The sequence below is a fragment of the Lynx canadensis genome, chromosome A2 (assembly GCF_007474595.2).
Source record: "Lynx canadensis isolate LIC74 chromosome A2, mLynCan4.pri.v2, whole genome shotgun sequence".
Lineage (NCBI taxonomy): Eukaryota > Metazoa > Chordata > Mammalia > Carnivora > Felidae > Lynx > Lynx canadensis.
The window spans coordinates 65,023,203-65,041,539 of record NC_044304.2 but is presented as its reverse complement, the minus strand read 5'-3'; the positions used below and the strand labels follow the sequence as shown (position 1 = coordinate 65,041,539).

Here is an 18,337-nt window from a genome sequence, read left to right as displayed (position 1 = left end):
ACCCAGTAAAGGGCACAGGCGTGGACACGGCCCTGTGGTGGTCTGCTCCATGGACCTCCCTGGGCAGGTGCAGAAACACACCTGTCTGGGGCCCGTCCCCACCGGCTGACGTGACGGAGCGCCCCCTTCATGCTTGGGATATTTTGCTCAGCCCTGGCTGTGATTGAACCACCCACTGCCTGCCTGTTTTGGATCTTAAATAGCCCTCGAGACAGAGGCTGAGTGGAAAAGAAACAGAGACGCTCCAAACAAGGGCTCTCTGTCATCTTTATAATTTTGTGTTCTCTTGGTGACAGTTGACCATGTGATAAGACACTGGGGGAGCAATGGGGAAAAGGAGGTCACCCTTCATTATTTTCACACCATAGTTATTGTTAAATTTTATTTTGAAATGATTTCAAACCTCTAGAGAAGTTGTACGTCATAATGCAAAGAACTCTCATAGATCCTGTTCCCCGATTCCCTAATTGTTAATGTTTTGCCATGTTTTAAATTGTTTTCACTGCCCGTATACGTAGCATATATAAAAACATATACGTTACTTATATCACATATACATGTGCAGGTCAGATCAGGTTAGGGGTGCTGATTGCCCGTGCAGTCGAAAATCCAAGTATAACTTTCGGCTCCCCCAGACTTAACCTTGTACAGAGCCTTACTGACAACACGAACCTATCATGAACACGTATTATATACTGTATTCTTACACTCAACTAAGCTAGAGGAAAGAAGACGTGATTGGCAAAGCCATAAGGAAGAGAAATGCATATGCAGTATTGTGCTGTCTTTATACAAAAGAAATTCACGTGTAAGTGGAATCATGCAGTTCAAACCCGTGTTGCTCAAGGGTTAGCTGTGTGTGTCCTTGGACACCCACATAACTGTTATTCTCTTCTCTGAACCATTTGAGTCTAATTTGTAGACATAAAGCCCTGTCTTTAGACCTCAGTGTCTCTTTCCAAGGAACAAGGAGCTTAGCCCGGCGTGTTTAACATCGACGAGGCGCGCGTGTCCAATCTGCAGACCTATTCACGTTTCCCGCTTGGCTTTAGAATGTTCACGTCCGGTCCGGAACCACCCTTTGCGATCGCTTGTGTCTCTATTGTTTCACCCGGAATGCACCTTAACGCCTTGCCTTGCATGTCTTCTGTGTCCTCGACAGTTCTTGAAGGACCCCCGTGGCTTGTGGGGAGCTTCCATGGAACCCCATCAGGTTGTGTGAAGCTCAAAATGTTGGTTTGTCCAGCTGACACTGGGGTCGATCCCTATCACTTGGCGAAGATAGCGCCTGTGATGTTTCTCCATCGCACAGCTACCGTTCTCTGTAATTAGGAAGTAATCTTCAAAGGAAATTATTGTGAGACCGCGTTAATTTGCTTTTCTCCATCCGTCTTCCCTTGACTGGTTCTGTTGTGTGTTGATGATTCTTGTCCGGTTTTTCCATCATTCTGCATTTATTAGTTGGCGTTCTGCTGTTAGGGACGGTGTGCTTTCTCTTCTCTTACTTACGTGTGTGTGTGTCAGTAAGGACTCAGTATTATTTCAGTCCACGGCTCACCGTCATTATTACGGGTGTTCATTCAGACCCCCATTGCCCCATGGGGGCTGGTTCCTATTTCCTTGGACGTGTCCCCATCAGAGTACTTCCTTGCTTCCTAGGATAAGATGTCCCCTGTCTGCAATCTTACGGATATTTGGGACTGGACAGTCCTTTGTTGTGAGAGCCTGTCCTGGGCCTTGCGGGATGCTTAGCGGCATCTCTGGGCTCTACCGACCGGATGCCCACCTGCACATACACACACACACCTATTGTGACAACCGAAGCGTCTCAGACACTGCCAGAAGTCCCCTGGGGGGTGCAAAATCTACCCCTCCCAGTCCCCACTGGGAACCACTGAGGAAGCCAAGGAGTAATGCTTCTTTAGTGAATTTCATGGTCAGTTGGAGAGCCAATTCTTACAATAAATTAGGCAGGAAAAGCCTTATAATGTGCTTTATTTCCTCTAGCAACACAAGGGTAAAGGGATGTTGAGGCTTTTTTTTTGTCTATGAAGAATTTATTATTTTATTACTATTATTTTAAACAAATTCTATTCTTTTAAAGTTTATTTATGTATTTATTTAAAGACAGAGAGTGAGCACACATGAGTGAGGGAGGGGCAGAGAGAGCACCTAAGCAGGCTCCCCGAGGTCAGCACGCAGAGCCCGATGCAGGGCTCGAACTCATGAACCGTGAGATCATGACCTGAGCTGAAATCGAGTTGGACGCTTAACCGACTGAGCGCCCCCCGGCGCCCCTTGGCTGTGAAGGATTTAGAACATACACAGGAGTAGACAGAATAGTAAGATGAACCCCCTGAGCCCCTCACCAGCCCCCACGACCTGTCTGGCTCCAGCCACGCCCCATTGACTGCCCCCTATTGTTTGGGACAAGAATCTCATGTAAAAATATCACTTATTTGTAAATATCCTATAATACTTCTGGGTCTGTAAAAGATGAGTGTGTTTTTTTGTTTATTTGGGTTTTATTTGTTTGTTTTTTACCAGAACTGTAATCAATCCTAAGTCCTTAATATCCTTAAAAATAGTCCAGATCGGATCAGAAGTGCATTCACACCACGGTCCTGGTGTCCCTGAAAGACGGTGCCGTCTGTGTGCTCCCACCCTGGCTCAGCTCTGGACAGAGGGTCCCAGCCCCGGCCACACTGCAGGCTCCGGCTTGACATTCACGCTGCCGCAGCCCCAGCAGAGCCTGGGACAGGTCACCCCCAGCCCCACCCCCCCATGGCAGGTGGACCCGGCTGGGTGCAGGGGGTCCCTTGTCAGGCACCTGCCTTCCTCCCCGTGTGCTTCAGGTTCTTTGCAAAACAAATTCCTAATTACTAATTTCAACTACCACGTGAGCGAGTTTTTGGAGCAGAAGTTCCGGGCCTACGCTTTCCGGGTCGGCACCGCAGAGGCCTTGATCCTGGGCTTACACGGAGGGTGATCTTTTAGGCATGCAGTGGCCCCCGGAAGGAGAAGACAAGCCAGGCGGATTACTGAGGGTTGTATGCCACGCCGGGGAGTTTTATGCATCATCCCTCGGGCCACTCGGCATAAGCCTGTGCGACGGTCCAGCCGTCCCCCTGCTTTGGCAGTGAGGGAGTTTATGGTCAGGATAGGGTGGGTCATGCAGTAAGGAGGGGAGAGGGTCTGACTCCAGGACAGGCAGGTTCTAAAGTTCATGTTCTCACTGGGGAGCCAGAAAATCTGTACCTAACTGATGTTTCCAGACAGCTTGGGGAGGGGAGTGGGCAATGGAGCAAATGCGGATATCCCGGGAGCGGAGTCTACACGATGTGCTTGATAACCGATAACTGTTTTTTGTTTTCTAGTGTTTGTTTATTTTTGAGGGGGGGGGAGGGAGGGGCAGAGAGAGAAGGACAGAGGGTCTGAAGCAAGCTCTCCACTGTTAGCACAGAGCCCCAACGTGGGGCTTGAACCCACGAACCATGAGATCATGACCTGAGCCAGAGTCAGATGCTTAACAGACTGAGCCGCCCAGGCGCCCCACTGATAACCGTTTCTTAAGTGGGGCAGCTAAGCGGATTTGCACATGGGTCCCGTTCTGTTCCCTGACAAATTCAGTTTTTGGGACTAGTATTCTACCAAACACGCGGTCTGTCCTCTCCCTGTTGGAAGTGTTTCCGTTATTAGAGATGTATTTTAATAAAGACTGACGTCTAGCGATTTATCCTGAGAAAATAAGCGCATACACTAAGACCACATAGAAAGATGTGCCAAGCCTCGAAACCATCCACGTGGACAGCCGTCAGGACAGCACCGTGTTCCGTACGGCCACGTGGGCAAATACCTTGCAGGCGTTAAAACATCAAAGAAGCATTGTGCCCGGGAGATATTTGTGATGTAATCTGAAGCCACACAAGCCCGATTGCAAAACTCTACGTCCTGTGATCCTAAATGTGTCAGTGTGTCTATTTATAAGTACGCGTGCGAACGAATACTAGAAGGGCATACTCTAGAATTGTAATGGATCTGGGAACTGTCACAGGTTGTCAGTTTTTTTCCTTTGCCCCTTAAGTGTATTTTCAAGCATTACAATGAAATCTTATTTTTTATTAAAAACCATTTTTTAATATTCATTTATTTTTGAGCTAGAGCACGAGGGAGCGAGCAGGGAAGGGGCAGAGGGAGACAGACAGACACAGAACCCGAAGCAGGCTCCAGGCTCTGAGTTGTCAGCACAGAGCCCGACACGGGGCTCGAACTCATGAACTGTGAGATCATGACTCGAGTATAAGTTGGACGCTTAACCGACTGAGCCACCCAGGCTCCCTGAAAACTTATTTTTATAATAAAAAAAAACTAACGTGTCTGTGTTTGTCCGTGCGTGTGTGTATGTGTCACGTTACGTGGCCCTGCCCCTCCCCTCTTCACACATCCCGGGAGCCACCGGCATCGTCCTTGTGTGCAGGACAGAGAGGACTCCACTCCTCTTCCCTTGAAGTTGTAACTGAACCGGCCCTCACGGCTGTGTCCCCGCAGCTCCGTGCTGCGGTGGGGACAGGCGGCCAGGGCACCGGTCATGGCTGCAGGGACTTGCATTCCATCTACACCCATGATTCCTGGTCCTGGAAACCAGAGGAGAGCCTTGCAGACAAGGAGGGCTGCCGTGGGGCTGACGGAAGGTCTGAAGAGTCACCAGCAAATCCATTGCTGCAGAGTGGAGGTCACAGCTGGACGTTTCCTGACCGGGAAGAAGGGCCGGTGGGGCGGAAATCTTCTCTTCCCCATGGCTCCCTCGGCCAGCGGAGGAGCAGGTGGGCAGGGCAGAACCAAGACTGATGAAAGAGCCGTGGCTGTGGCCCAGGAGCCCCGAGGGGGGGGAGGAGGAGAGGTGGGCAGACGTTCCCATGGCAACAGCAACAGGGCCTCCTGATTGGCAGGGACCCGGTGGGAGCCCTTATGTATAGCCCGGCGCACTAGGTGGTGCCACCACCCTGTTCCATGCGTGCGGGGACACTGAGGCCCAGAGACCGCACGGCATCTTTGCTCGGCTCCAAACAGCTGGGATCTCCTTCGCTGTCTTCAGTCCACTGAAGGAAGATTCAGCTGTTGTTGTTTTTATGCTTATTTACTTATTTTTTGAGACAGAGAGGAAGAGAGCAAGCTGGGGAGGGGCAGAGAGAGAGAGGGAGACAGAATCCCAAGCAGGCTCTGGGCTGTCAGCACAGAGCCCAACGCAGGGCTCAGACTCACGAACCTCGAGATCACGATCTGAGCCGAAACCAAGAGACGGACACTCCACCGACTGAGCCACCTGGGCGCCCCCACTCTTTTTTAGAATAGCTTTTATTTCGATGTTGGGTAAAATGATACCAGTTTATAAAACTGCCTTTGTCAAAGTAATGGGCTATACCTAACCATTCTAGAAAAAAAAAATACAGATGGGCAAGTCAAAATTGATTTTTCCAAATGGATCTGTCTGGTATGAAACAGGCATTAAAGGCTATGGGTAGGCCATCTGTGCTTTGAATCTTGTCACCAGCTTCCTAAGCTGGTGACAGCCATCCAGTGAGGGGGGGGAAAGGGGCGCTGGGCGGCTCTGAAATCTGTGGTTGACTTTCAAGAACTATCTTGTGAGTTATTTTTAGAATTTTAGCTCCTTTAGAAAGGATTGGTGAGGACTTAAAATAAATTTTCATTGCAACTTTGAAGTTAGCAGGCTATAAGGCAAATTCTTTCTCCTTTTTTTTTAAAGTTTATTTTGAGAGAGAGAGAGAGAGCACGCAGGGGAGGGGCAGAGAGAGAGGGAGAGAATCCCAAACAGGCTCCACACTGTCAGTGCAGAGCCCGACGCGGGGCTTGAACTCAGGAACCGTGAGCTGAAACCAAGAGTTGGATGCTTAACTGACTGAGCCACCCTGGTGCCCCAGGGAAAATTTCTTTAAAAGTAAGTTTGACTCCATGTAATTCAACAGGATGATTATTACAATGAATAGAGTCATATAATTACATAGAGCCGCTTCCGTTATCATACCTTATATATCTCAAAGTAGCGCCATTAATTTAGAACAGAACAGGAAAAAATCGTTAGATTTACATTAGTTTTCACTAAAATTCGTCCAGCCTAACCCTGGTTCTGCCCGTGTCTGAACTACATTTAATTTCTCCCAAAGTCACTACCACTGCCCAGTTTGGGGGCTTCGGGCACACCAGAATCAAAAGCCTTTTCACGTAGCACCTCAGGAGCCACGGATCCCTCCGGGCAGGGAGGTCTCCAGTGCTGGGAAGCATCTTGCGGGCAGAGAAGCAAAAGCAAACAGAGCAGGTGTCCCGGGTTCAGATCCTGACTCCAGCGGCTTCCGCTCGCTTGATGCAGGGAAGCCGTTCTGCGTTACTGATCAACTTGACTCTTCATGAATGTTTACCTCCCAGTATTTACAAGACACTTCAGGAGTTTCCGAAAACCTCAGCTTACGTCCTCGTTTTGAAAAATGCGTTGAAACTGGACCCGGAAGGGCTTTGAGCTGAGTTGATGGAAGGCAAAGCTGGCCTGAGCTCCTGGCTCAGAGCCCTTTTCTCTCTAGTCTCTTGGTTTCTGTGCCAGAGTTTGCCCCCCATCCCCCCACCCCCCACTCTGCTCAGCCCATGCATCCCGAAGAGGGTGACCTTCCGGGGACATCCCACACTGTGGCCAGGTCTGGGGGCAGAAAGCAGAAAGTACCCCAGTTTCTATTTTCCCCAGGTGGTCTGGGCCAAAGCGAAGAGGTCTTGTGAACTCAGTAGGAGACTCTGAGCCTGTAAGTCAGCCAGAAGGTGCACCCTGTGCGTGACGTGGGAGTGAGATTGACAGCAGGGAGGTGACCCCCACAGCCTACCTGCTGGGTCCCCGGGGCCAGAAGCCAGGTTCCCTAGGGTGCAGATGGGGGCCACGGAGATGTCATCATGCGCTCAGACTCCTTCCTTTTAGTTTGCCTCTCGCTCTGTGCAGGGAACATATAGAAGACGACAGCAGGGCTCCGGGAACACTGGAATGTTCTATTACCGCTTCAGGGCTTTGATCCCAGCTGCAGCGCCTAGGAGTCAGAGGCTGTGTGGCCTGACAAAGCTTTCCTGCCCCCCCGTTACCTCTGCAAAGAAGATGCCTCATGCTGGTGACATCATTATGCCCTCTTTCATGTTAGTGTTTTATTTTTAAAAGCAATGAGCTATTTAGTCTCTTTTGTAGCGGAGAAGAGAACGTTGGGGATTCAGGGGTTGGCTTTTCCTGCAATTTACCTGGTCAGAAGGTTTCTTTCGCAGCCAGATTCACAAGCCAGGGTCAGGGTCCAGGTGTCTGCAGCCTTTAGACGGAGCCTGCCTCAATCACAACTCTGTTTTCAGCGTCAGCACACCCCCCCAGGGCGGGGGGCAGGTGCAGGGGGCTGAGACCTTTCCAAGGGAGGGGGGGCTCTCGTTAGCCTGAGCCAGGCGTCCACTGTGAAGTCAGTGATACTTGAGAATCCCCATTTCACAGATGAGGAGACTGAGGCCAGGCGGGGGGGGGGGGGGCGTTCACTGTGCACAGCTTGTTAGTTCCACAGCTAGTTAGCAATGAAGCCGGATTGCAGCCTGGTGGTTCCAGAGCACCCTGACCCCCCTTTGCCAAGGGAGGTTGTAAATGATGCTTTCACATCCTTTATTGAGCACTGTGCTTTTCACTTGTGATTGACTCTCCGAGCAGCGGCCACAGCACAGAGAGGAATGTGAGTCTCAGCTAGTGAATACCCTGTCTGAGGTCACAGAACCAGGAAGTGGCTGAACCAGGCGGGCATGGTGGGGCTGTGCTCCAAGTTCACCCCCATCCTGGCATTGCCCACCTGGACAGGCTGTGCCCAGGAAACCCGAGAAACTTCTGTATCCCACCCCGTGTGAGATGCTCAAACCCATCTCGGGAGCCTCAGCCTGCTCCCCGGAGCCCTTGACCCAGGCCTGTGCACTGAGGGCTTATTTGCTTCTAGAAGGAGCCCCAGCACGGCCCAGGTGGTGACTGAAGTGTGTTTGCCACGGCGCAAGAGGCCCCTTCAGCTGCTGGCTTTAGAAGCCATGGTGTTAGGCGGTTGGCTGTTGCACGCTTTTCTTTGTGCCTTGGTATTCGCTGAAAGTGCTCTCACCCCCAGCTCCAAACGTGTGCCCAGTGGGAGGTTGCTGGGACGTCCAGTGGCATTCTTGCACTTTCGGTCTCGGGGGTTTATTCTGTCTGTGGTCCGCGAGCTCTGGTGTGTTTGAGAGGTGGCTGGGGCGTGCCCTGTCAGGGTGGAATGGGCAGCCTGGGATTCGAGATCCTGTCACTGGACCACTGTCTCTCTGTCCCTGCCGCAGGCCTGCCTGTCCCAGGCCTGCCAGCAGACCTTCTCTGGGATTCTGAAAGCCGTGGACTTGGCCATGTGACAAAGCACATCTTAGCTTTTAATACTGAGTCTGTATATCAATCTCCGAGGGAGGGGGTGAGGGGGAGGTTGGCCATGGAGCAGTAGAGAGAAGACGAATGAGTTTAAAGAAAAATGCATTCGGGGGGCTCCTGGAGGCTCAGGTGGTTAAGCCTCCGACTTTGGCTCACAGTTCATGAGTTCGAGCCCTGCGTCGGGCTCTGTGCTGACAGCTCAGAGCCTGGCGCCCGCTTCAGATTCTGTGTCTCCCTCTCTCTCTGCCCCTCCCCCACCTCAAAAAATAAATAAACATTTAAAAAAAGAAAAGAAAAATGCATTTGGGCTGGAAAAATTAAAAACTAAGGCCATCCCTGTTTTCGGCCAGGAAAATTGATAAACAGACTTGAACATAATTGGGATTTTCTAGAGAAGCTGATGTTGATAGTAATTGCAGAGAAACTCTCACTGAGGAAAGAGGTTTATGCTCCAGCTGGTTGTGGCTGTTGCAGAGCTTGTCCAGAGGACTTAGAGGCAGTGCAATTAGCATATTTGTAGGGGATTGAATGGATACATTTGTATTTTCTAAGTTGTTTAACTTTTATGTTAATGTGTTTTTTTTTTTTAATTTGACCTATAGACAAAGCCATGTTTTCTTTGTTTAAATTAAAAGTTGTTCTTATGGGTTCCATCATGTCAGCTGTATTTGCATATTTCATTTGTTCCGTGGAAGTGTAACTTCTGTTGAGTGAAATGTGAACCTCAGGAAGGAGATGAGTAGATTTCCTTCGTGAGCCTTGCTAGCTTGTCCCTCAGTCCCGATTGGCTCCCCACTGGGGATTTCTCTGGGGTGGCCCACAGGTGGCAGGCAAGGTGGTGTCCCCAGGGAGCCTCGCCTCCCGGCTGACCCAGCCTCCCCTCCTGGTGAGTGAGCTTCTGGAGGGCTGGGGACAGCCCTCGTGAGACCTTGCAATCCTTGTTCTGGCTCCTGCGTTTACCCCCTTGTAACAGGGACTTGACCCCACGCACGCGTCCTGTCCTGCCAGACAGAATTTGCACATGGGAAAAAGGACAGAGAGGGAGCAAGAGAGTGGCAGCCACTTTGTCAGGACCAGCTGACATTCAGAGACCACGGTGGGGGTGGGGGAGGGGCGGGCTCCTGCTCCAAAGTTGCAAGGGCCTCGGAGTTGGCGGGACTCACATTTCTGAGACTTGGCAGACAGGCCGGGATTCAGGGAACACGCGTGCTCCGGCTCTGGGCGTCCTGCATATCGTCTCACTGTCATGGGAAAACAGGAGCAGGGCTCTCTCTGGCTCACTGGCCTGAACGTCCTGTGTCCTCCTCACCGGCACTAAAGTGGGGAGCCCGTTCGGGGGCGATTGATTGCATCAGGCTCAGAGAGGGACCTGATTGGTCTGCCCAGTGTGGCTTGATTCACTACCTGGAGGACCAAGCTGGAGGCAGCTTGGCAGGAGCCCAGCCTCCCGCCCAGAGACAGTCCCCCAGCTCCCCTGCACGGCCAGCCGTCGGTGGGACAGCCCTGGAGGGGCCCAGCCGGCCCGGGACAGCGGAAAAGCCTCCTCTTTGAGGACACAAACTCCCTTTCAGGACACAATCTCAATGTAAAATGCCATCTTGTTCCTCCGACTGCTTTTTTCATGCCGTTGATGTAAGATTTTGTTTTGAAGCATCACCTGTTTCCCCAGAGGTTGGATCCCTATCCCTGCTGGTCTGCAGCTGGGGCAGAGGATATTTACCACCCTGGGCTTTTCCGCCGGACTGTCCCTTTGCCATGGAGCTATTCATTTGTAGTGGCTTCGAACAGTACCTGCCTGGCTGGCAGTTTTGTAGGGGGAAGGGGACAAAGAATTTTCTGACCAGGTTCCGACTGTGTGCCCTTCTGTTTTGGATTTTGAATTGCAACATTTTCACGTTAATTTCTGTCAACACTTCCTAAGCCTTAGGAACATGACTTAGGTGGCGTGTGACCGGGGGTTGGCCGCTGCACCCCAGACGCTGGGGGTGGACAGCAGGTGGAGTCACCAAAAGTTAGGCTTTGGGATGCTGCGTTTATATTTGCAGTTGGTTCACCCATGGAATGTCTGACCCTGAGACCATCAGCAGTATTTGAAATGAGTGCTGATACTCCCTAACACCAGAGCTTGAGAAACACTCGGGCTTGGTCGCCTGCTGGGTCTCCTGTGAGGTGTCCTGGCATTTTAAGAATTTCCTGTTGTGACCTTACATGCCCTGCCCCTCCTAGTTGGGGCTGTTGTGAACACGTGCCCTGCCCCTCCAAAGTTGGGGTGAGGGGCGAACACGTGCCCTGCCTCTCCCAGGTTGGCAGGGGGCGCATTTGACAGGTGGCCCTCCAGGCGCACTGTCGCGGGCGGCTACCCGCTGCTCAGAAGGACAGTTATACATGTGTTGGAACACTGCTGTTCTCACCTTTCCTGTTTTACTTTGGTCCAGTTTTTCCTCCTTGAAAAGCCGAGCTGTTCCTCTGTAAGCGTCCCCTTTGTCTGTTGCAGGATGTTAAAATCTTTAGCGAAGATGGGACGAGCAAAGTGGTGGAGATTCTGGCAGACATGACGGCCAGAGACCTGTGCCAGCTGCTGGTTTACAGAAGTCACTGTGTGGACGACAACAGCTGGACGCTAGTGGAGCACCACCCGCATCTGGGACTAGGTAGGGAGCACCCTGGAGTGCCCGCCGTGCGGTCAGACGAAGCCAGCTGTGTCCCCCCCACCCCCAGCGCTCCTGCCAGTCCGGCGAGCTGTCTGTCTGCCGTCTTCTGTCCCCCCCAGCGCCCCTGCCGGTCCGGCGAGCCTTCTGTGTGCCGTCCCTTGTCCCACTACACCCCTGCCTGTATGGCGAGCCCTCTGTGTGCGGTCTCTGCCCCACTGCACCCCTGCTGGTCCGGCGAGCCGCCTGTGTGCCGTCCCTTGTCCCACTGCACCCCTGCTGGTCCGGCGAGCTGTCTGCATGTGCCGTCCCTTGTCCCACTGCACCCCTGCCAGTATGGCGAGCCGTCTGTGTGCGGTCTCTGCCCCACTGCACCCCTGCCGGTCTGGTGAGCCGTCTTTTTGCCGTCCCTTGTCCCACTGCACCCCTGCCAGTATGGCGAGCCGTCTGTGTGCGGTCTCTGCCCCACTGCACCCCTGCCGGTCTGGTGAGCCGTCTGTGTGTGGTCCCCTGCCCCACTGCACCCCTGCCGGTCCAGCAAGCCGTCGGTGTGCTATCCCTTGTCCCACTGCAAGCCGTCTGTGTGCCGTCCCCTGCCACACTGCCGTCCCCTGCCGGTATGGCGAGCTGTCTGGGTGCCGCCCCTTGTCCCACTGCACCCCTGCCGGTATGGCGAGCCGTCTGCGTGTGGTCCCCTGCCCCCCCGCACCCCTGCCAGTCCATTGAGCCATCTGCATGCCGTCCCCTGCCCCACTGCGCCCCTGCCGGTCTGGCGAGCTGTCTGTGTGCTGCCCTTACCAACCACTGCCTGTTTTTCCAGACATTCCACCATCCTCCCTTGCAGCCCTCCCCCACCTGATGCTTTCAGAACCTTACTCTGGGATGGTGGAAGCAGCCGCTCCCAGGGGCTCAGACACAGCAAAACGGGTCTCTCTTTGCTTTAGCTGCACACCTGTGGTCTGGGAAGGGCAGCCAGGGGGGGAGGGGGCCTTGGGGGAGCCTGCCCCCTGCACGCTCCTGGCATTGCTGTGCAGAGAGCAGTTCCTCCAGCTCCCAGGAGCGGGGGGCCGCAGTGGTGACTGCCTACAGGTGGGTGCGGGAGACCCAGGGGAATCCAGGGGAATCTGCACATCACAAAGTTGCCGGATCCAAGTTGGAATGTTAAGTGCGTTTCTGAGCTGGTTCGCAACGTTTGCACCGAGTGCAGGCACGCTCGCTCACGTGTTGTGTGGAGAGAGCGCGGGAGTATTTCGAAATACGTACTCTGTACAGAGCTCACTGAGGTTTTGGGTGTGGTGGACTTCTTGCTCAGATGGTCTGTTGCAGGTAACGAAGCTTTTTGGACTTCCGTTTAAACTCCTACTGGATAAAGGGCGGTCCTTGAAAAATCATGGGCACATATGTCAGACCAGAATTTTTGTCTAAATCAGCAACTGTATCCCTTCCGTGTGTTGAAGGAGAGAAAAACGACACAGATCCACAGATCATCAAGTTCTTCCCCTGGTTCTAAACTTTCTTTCTGGAAGATTAATAAGCCAAATGTACTTGTTTTATTTCTTAAAGTTTATTTTGAGAGAGACAGAAGAAAAGAGAGAGCGCAAGCAGGGGAGGGGCAGAGAACGTGGGGCAGACAGAATCACAAGCAGGTTCTGCACTGTCAGTGTGGAGCCTGGCGCGGGGCTCAAACCCACAAACCGTGAGATCATGACCTGAGCCGATATCAAGAGTCGGGCGCTTAACCGACTTAGCCACCCAGGCACCTCTAATAAATCGAATTTAACCTTCTAAGTCTGGAATGTTCCTGTAAATGAATAGTGTTCTTTGAAATGACACTATACAATCCAAGCCTAGATGATGCTGAGTAAATTTGAATTGGTGTTGTTTTACGTCACTGTGTTTTAGCCCCACCATGCTACCCAGTGTGCATCTCATAAGGATGCTCTCTGATTTCTTTCCCGTTTCTGCCGATCTTCAGTGCACTTTGGACACCAGCTAAAACTTTCTCTGTCATCTCTGGCAGCCTCCTCCCGCCGGGTGCCTTGACTGGTAACACGATGCAGCCGGTGACACCGTCATCAGGCTCCAGTGTGAGACATCCATGCAAGGATCCCACAGGGGTCTGATAGGGCCACCAGAAGCATCTATAGACACACAAGTAAACAGTACTTGGAACCCTGCAGTGTGTATGTCCACATGCACACACGTACACACACGGAATTGACTTTAAAAACATGTCTGTGTAGTCGGACCCAAATGTGAATACTGTTGAAAGCCCATTCCAAAGTCTGAATGCTCTTAATTTGAAAGGATTTGTAGAGGTGCCTGGGTGGCTCAGTCGGTTAAGCGTCCGACTTCGGCTCAGGTCATGGTCTTGTGGTCCGTGAGTTCGAGCCCCCCATCAAGCTCTGTGCTGACAGCTCGGAGCCTGCTTAGGATCCTCTGTCCCCCTTGCTCTCTCTGCCCCTCCCCCACCATTTCCCTCTCCCTCTCTCTCTCTCTCTCTCTCAAAAATAAATATTTTTTAAAAATTAAAAAAAAAAAAAGCAGCTGGGGCGCCTGGGTGGCTCAGTCGGTTGAGCGTCTGACTTTGTCTCGGGTCATGATTTCATGGTTCGTGAGTTCGAGCCCCGCGTCGGGCTCTGTGGTGACAGCTCGGAGCCTGGAGCCTGTTTCAGATTCCATGTCTCCCTCTCTGTTCCTCCCCTGCTCATGCTCTGTCTCTCAAAAATAAATAAATGTTAAAAAAAATTTTTTAAAAAGAAAACGTGGTTTTCTTTTTTTTTCTTATCATGTATTGAGAGAGAGAATGACTGGGGGAAGGGAGAGAGAATCCCAAGCAGGCTCCGGTGTGTCCACACAGAGCCTGATGTGGGTCTCGAACTCACGAACCATGAGATCATGACCTGAGCTGAAATCAAGAGTTGGCCGCTTAACCCACTGAGCCTCCCAGGCGCCCCTAGAAAAAGTGGTTTTCTAAATGCCTGTGCGTGGCTGCTGCCCTTGGTGGCCCCCGAGCCGGGGCCAGCCATCCAGTGTTGGCAGGGGCATCATACTCAGGGAGTGGGGGTAGGGGAGCAGGTGCAGTGGCTGCCTGCTGGTACCCAGCAGGGATCTGGCTGGATTTCGCTGTTCTGAGCCACGCTCATACCAGCCAGGTCAGTGCCTTTCCTACACCCCGGTGTCTGTTCCTGAAGTCACTTAAGACTCAAGGTAACGGTTTGAAAACCTGGGGAGGAGCCCTCACCGTGGGGGGGCAGAGCCCTTCATGATGGGTGATCTCGGGGAAGCCCGTTCTGTGTCTCAGGACTCCCAGCTCCAGCGAGCCCCTCTCTGCATGTGAACTCTTCATGTCTTAGCATCCCCCCCACAAGTCCTGCCTGTTGGACGTGTTGTGGCTTCGGTATTTTGTGTAGAGCTCTCAGCCTTGCGAACACTGTCCCTGACCAAGGCCACTCAACAGCGGCCAAGTCCAGCTAGAGGGGGCCGGTGCCGGGCAGTTTTTCTGGAAGGCACCGCCAGGCCGTCTGCCCTGAGCCGGTGAGCTGCAGGTGTCCATATGTCACATGCAAGGGATGCAGGGAGATTTAACAGCCAGCCTGCAGCTGTATTATCGAGTAAACTATTTCTCATTCATTTTTTTATGTGTTTATTTATTAGAGCAGGGGAGGGGCAGAGAGGGGGGCAGATGGCCGACCTGAAGCGGGCTCCGTGCTGACAGTAGAGAGACCGATGCGGGGCTTGATCTCTCCAACTGTGAGATCACGACCCGAGCTGAAGTCAGATGCTTAACCAACTGAGCCACAGACTATTTTTGAAAGGAAGTTTATAAAACTGGAACTGGGGCATGCAAAACGGCAGCTTGGCGTCCCTGTGGCATTAAGAATGTGACTTCGGGTAAACTGCATCCCTGGGAGGGACTCTCGCACCCAGGCCCTGAGTGACCACAGACATCAGGACAGATACGACCAGGAGAGCCTGGACCTGACGCACGCACAGGGAGGAGAAGACCGCTTCTGTGAATTTCAGGGATTTGGGGGTTTCTGTTGTTGCGCGAGTCAGGTGAAAGCCCTCCAGGAAAAAGCACTTGCTCTGTCTTTGCGCTGTTGACAGCTCCATGCTTGTACCTGGCCAGGCAGGAAAGGTGTGGCAGTCACCCTTTGGAGGCATCAGCCGCAACAGGGGCACTGACATCTGGATGTGGGGACAGGTGTCGAAGGAGAATCCACAGGCATATTCAGCCCTCGGTGCTCAGAAGGGCCTTCGAGGGCCCATCTTTCCCATCTCTGTCTCCTTGTGGTTACACCGCGAAGGTACTAAAATGATGTCCTTTCCCCACTGAAATCCGTATGTAGAAGGAAGGCGTCTTATGGGGCGTATCCAGACATCGGGGGCTGTTTTCTGTGGTATCTCCCTAGTGACTTTGCAGCCCCCGAGTCCTGCAGAGCCCCAAGCAACTCTGCTGTCTGGGGTGGGTGGGCTGTGCCAGCTGTGGGCACAGAAGCGGGGCAGCGAGGAGGATGTTGACACCAGCCAGGGCGGGAGGCTCAGGCTTCTGCTAAGGAGTCACGTGTCCATGGCACATCTTAAGGCACATCTTACTTCTGTAGTAGGATCTGCCTTTTTGAGTTGCCTGGTCTCTAAATACTTTTCATGTGGAGTAGGGGGGTGGTGTGGATGCTGGATTTAGTGTCAACTATTCGAAAAAGAGTTGAATCTCCTCTGAGGAACGTCTGATTCTTCCATTTGTACAAAAAATCCTTTGACGTGGGGACGCCTGGGTGGCTCAGTCGGTTAAGCCTCCGACTTCGGCTCAGGTCATGATCTCTCGCGGTTCATGGGTTCGAGCCCCGTGTCGGGCTCTGTGCTGACAGCTCAGAGCCTGGAGCCTGCTTCCGATTCTGGGTCTCCCTCTCTCTCTGCCCCTCTTCCACTCACTCTCTGTCTCTCTCAAAAATAAACATTAAAAAAAAAAAGCAAAGAATTCTGTGCGGGCGCTCTGTTGAAACTTGGCTTTCCAATTTTATTTAAGGCCATTATGATTGTATGAAGTTTATAGATGGCACTGTGATTAATAGAATCCCCCGACGTGGTTTGAAACACCTGTTTTTAGAATCAAGGTGAAAGTCAGAACTGGAGCAGAGGGGTTTGAACTGACATTGTTGCGGTGGCTTTTTGACAGCTGGGAACACTGGCATGTGAACATCCAGCGGCAGACGGAGGAAGCCGGGCGGCTCTCGGGTCTCTGGGAAGGGGATCACACGCAGTCTTCCTAGCCCCCGCTGTCCCAGGGCTCCGGGCGCCTGCCCTGTGGGCTGGAGAAGGGAAACCTTTGTTTCCACCTGTGGGTGCCCGAGCCCCGCTGGCGGCACCAGAGTGACCCAGAGAGGCACGTCCCCTTCAGTGCACACGGGGTCTCTTCTCCCCTCATCCCGGCTGCCCTGGGCCCCACCACCGAGGATGCAGCCCAGTCTGTGTGCAGCTTTCCCGGGATCTTGCCCTGGTGGGATGCGGGGAGGCAGAAAGAGGTTGTCGGGGAGGACAGGAGCCTGTGCGTGTGTGTGTCCACGTGCCTGTGTGTGCACCTGTGCCCCTTAGAGCTGCTGCCTCCCCACTGCTCCTCCCGGGCGTCTTCACGACTCTGCAGACAAAATGCTTTTGCTTTGGATCTCGGCATCGGTCTTGTCCTCCCTCAGATAGCCACGGCCCCGCTTTTCTATATTTCCTTATTTTACCTGGTAAAACATTCCGATTCTGTAAACCTATCTTCAGCCGATTTGGGGTGGTTGTTTCTTTTGTCCCTGTCACTACAGAAATGGTTTTTTCCGCCCAAACTTCGAAACAGAAGTCACTAATTTGTTTTGTACCAGAAAAATCCGTTTTAAGTGGATGCCAATCTGAGCCAATCCCTTTTTTTTTAAAGTACACGTAGTGGTTGTGATTGCACGCTCCAGCCGGGCGTTGTTACGTCATAGTGGAAGCTGAGTGTGCCCCTGTGAGCCCATCTCCGGCAGCTACCACGGGCTCGAACCTGTACACGGACGGGTTCTTCCACATTTGACTCAGAAACGCTCTGACTCCAGACTTCATCCTTCCCGCAAGGGGAGACTTTTCTCAGGACTCCGCTCTGACCATGGGAAAGGAGGAGGGCGCTTTGGAGGACCCGCGTACCCCTTTTGTGTCATTTAGTAGCATCTCGTGCTCTGCCATTGTGGCATCGATTCACGCCTCAAGGCTGCCGTGGATTTGCTCTGTTACATGTCCCATTATTTTCGTACGGTTGGTTTCCTGTCTTAGGAGACACGTGGGGGCTGGGGTGACCACCATTGGGACAGGACGGTGCCACATGCGGTTCTCTGTGCGCCACGTGGAATCAGTATCCACGAGGGGAGTACCTTTCCAGGTTGATAACGCTGCAGAGTCAGGCGGTCTGAAGTGCGTGTGTGTGTGCGCGTGCGCGTGTGCTTACGCACCTGGGCACACGCTGTGTATGATGTGTTTTCCTCCCCATCCTAATAATATAATCTCGTCTCTGAGATCAGCTCCGGGATGTGGTTAGCATGGGCTTCAGCCTTCAAGGGAAGTGGGTTCAGACAGACTGATGGCGGTAGGTCCCCTCCTGCATGCTCTTACCCGACGTCGTATCTGCCCACCGGGCTTCATGACATCGGAAGCATTGCTACCCTTCTGCTTTGTGCCTCCCCTACCCCACCCTCCTCCGGTCCCTCCTGCCATTCCTGGTCTCTGGGTGTTCTTTCTCCTGGTTATTATAGTCCACGTTCTTTACGAGGGTTGAAATTTCCTAACTTAAGGGCAACGTCGTCACTAGGGTCTTCATTGACTCTCTCAACTCTCGCTGACACCAAATTGAGAAGAAATATATGAAAGTAAGGACTGACTTGACCCCTCACGCTGTACCTACCTGAGGACCTCTTGTGCACCTGGCAGTGCATTAAAGAGAGATTTAAGTATTTTTTTAAATGTTTGTTTATTTTTGAGAGAGAGGGAGAGCTCGAGCGGGGGAGGGGCAGAGAGTGAGGGAGACCGAGGACCCGAAGCGGGCTCTGTGCTGACAGCAGCGAGCCCGACGCGGGGCTCGAACTCCCACACCGCGAGATCATGACCTGAGCCGAAGTGGGACGCGTAAGCGACTGAGCCCCCCAGGTGCCCCACAGAGAGATCTAAACTTCATTTAGTCCTGGACTTCCTTGCTCACAGTGCGGGAAAGGGAACAGGACGGTAA

The 18,337-nt window shown here is 52.7% G+C and overlaps 1 protein-coding gene across 6 annotated transcripts in view; it reads left to right on the top strand.

Moving 5' to 3' along the window:
• Positions 1-18,337, top strand: part of GRB10 (growth factor receptor bound protein 10) — a 183,226-nt gene that overhangs the window by 142,855 nt on the left and 22,034 nt on the right. For all 6 annotated transcript variants that reach the window (XR_003967084.1, XM_030307673.1, XM_030307672.1 and 3 more), the window contains one exon: positions 10,944-11,100. Coding sequence is in view for 5 of the 6 variants with exons in the window: in XM_030307673.1 (XP_030163533.1) it covers positions 10,944-11,100 (157 nt within the window). In the remaining variant the exon portion in view is untranslated. The remainder of the gene's footprint in view (positions 1-10,943; positions 11,101-18,337) is intronic.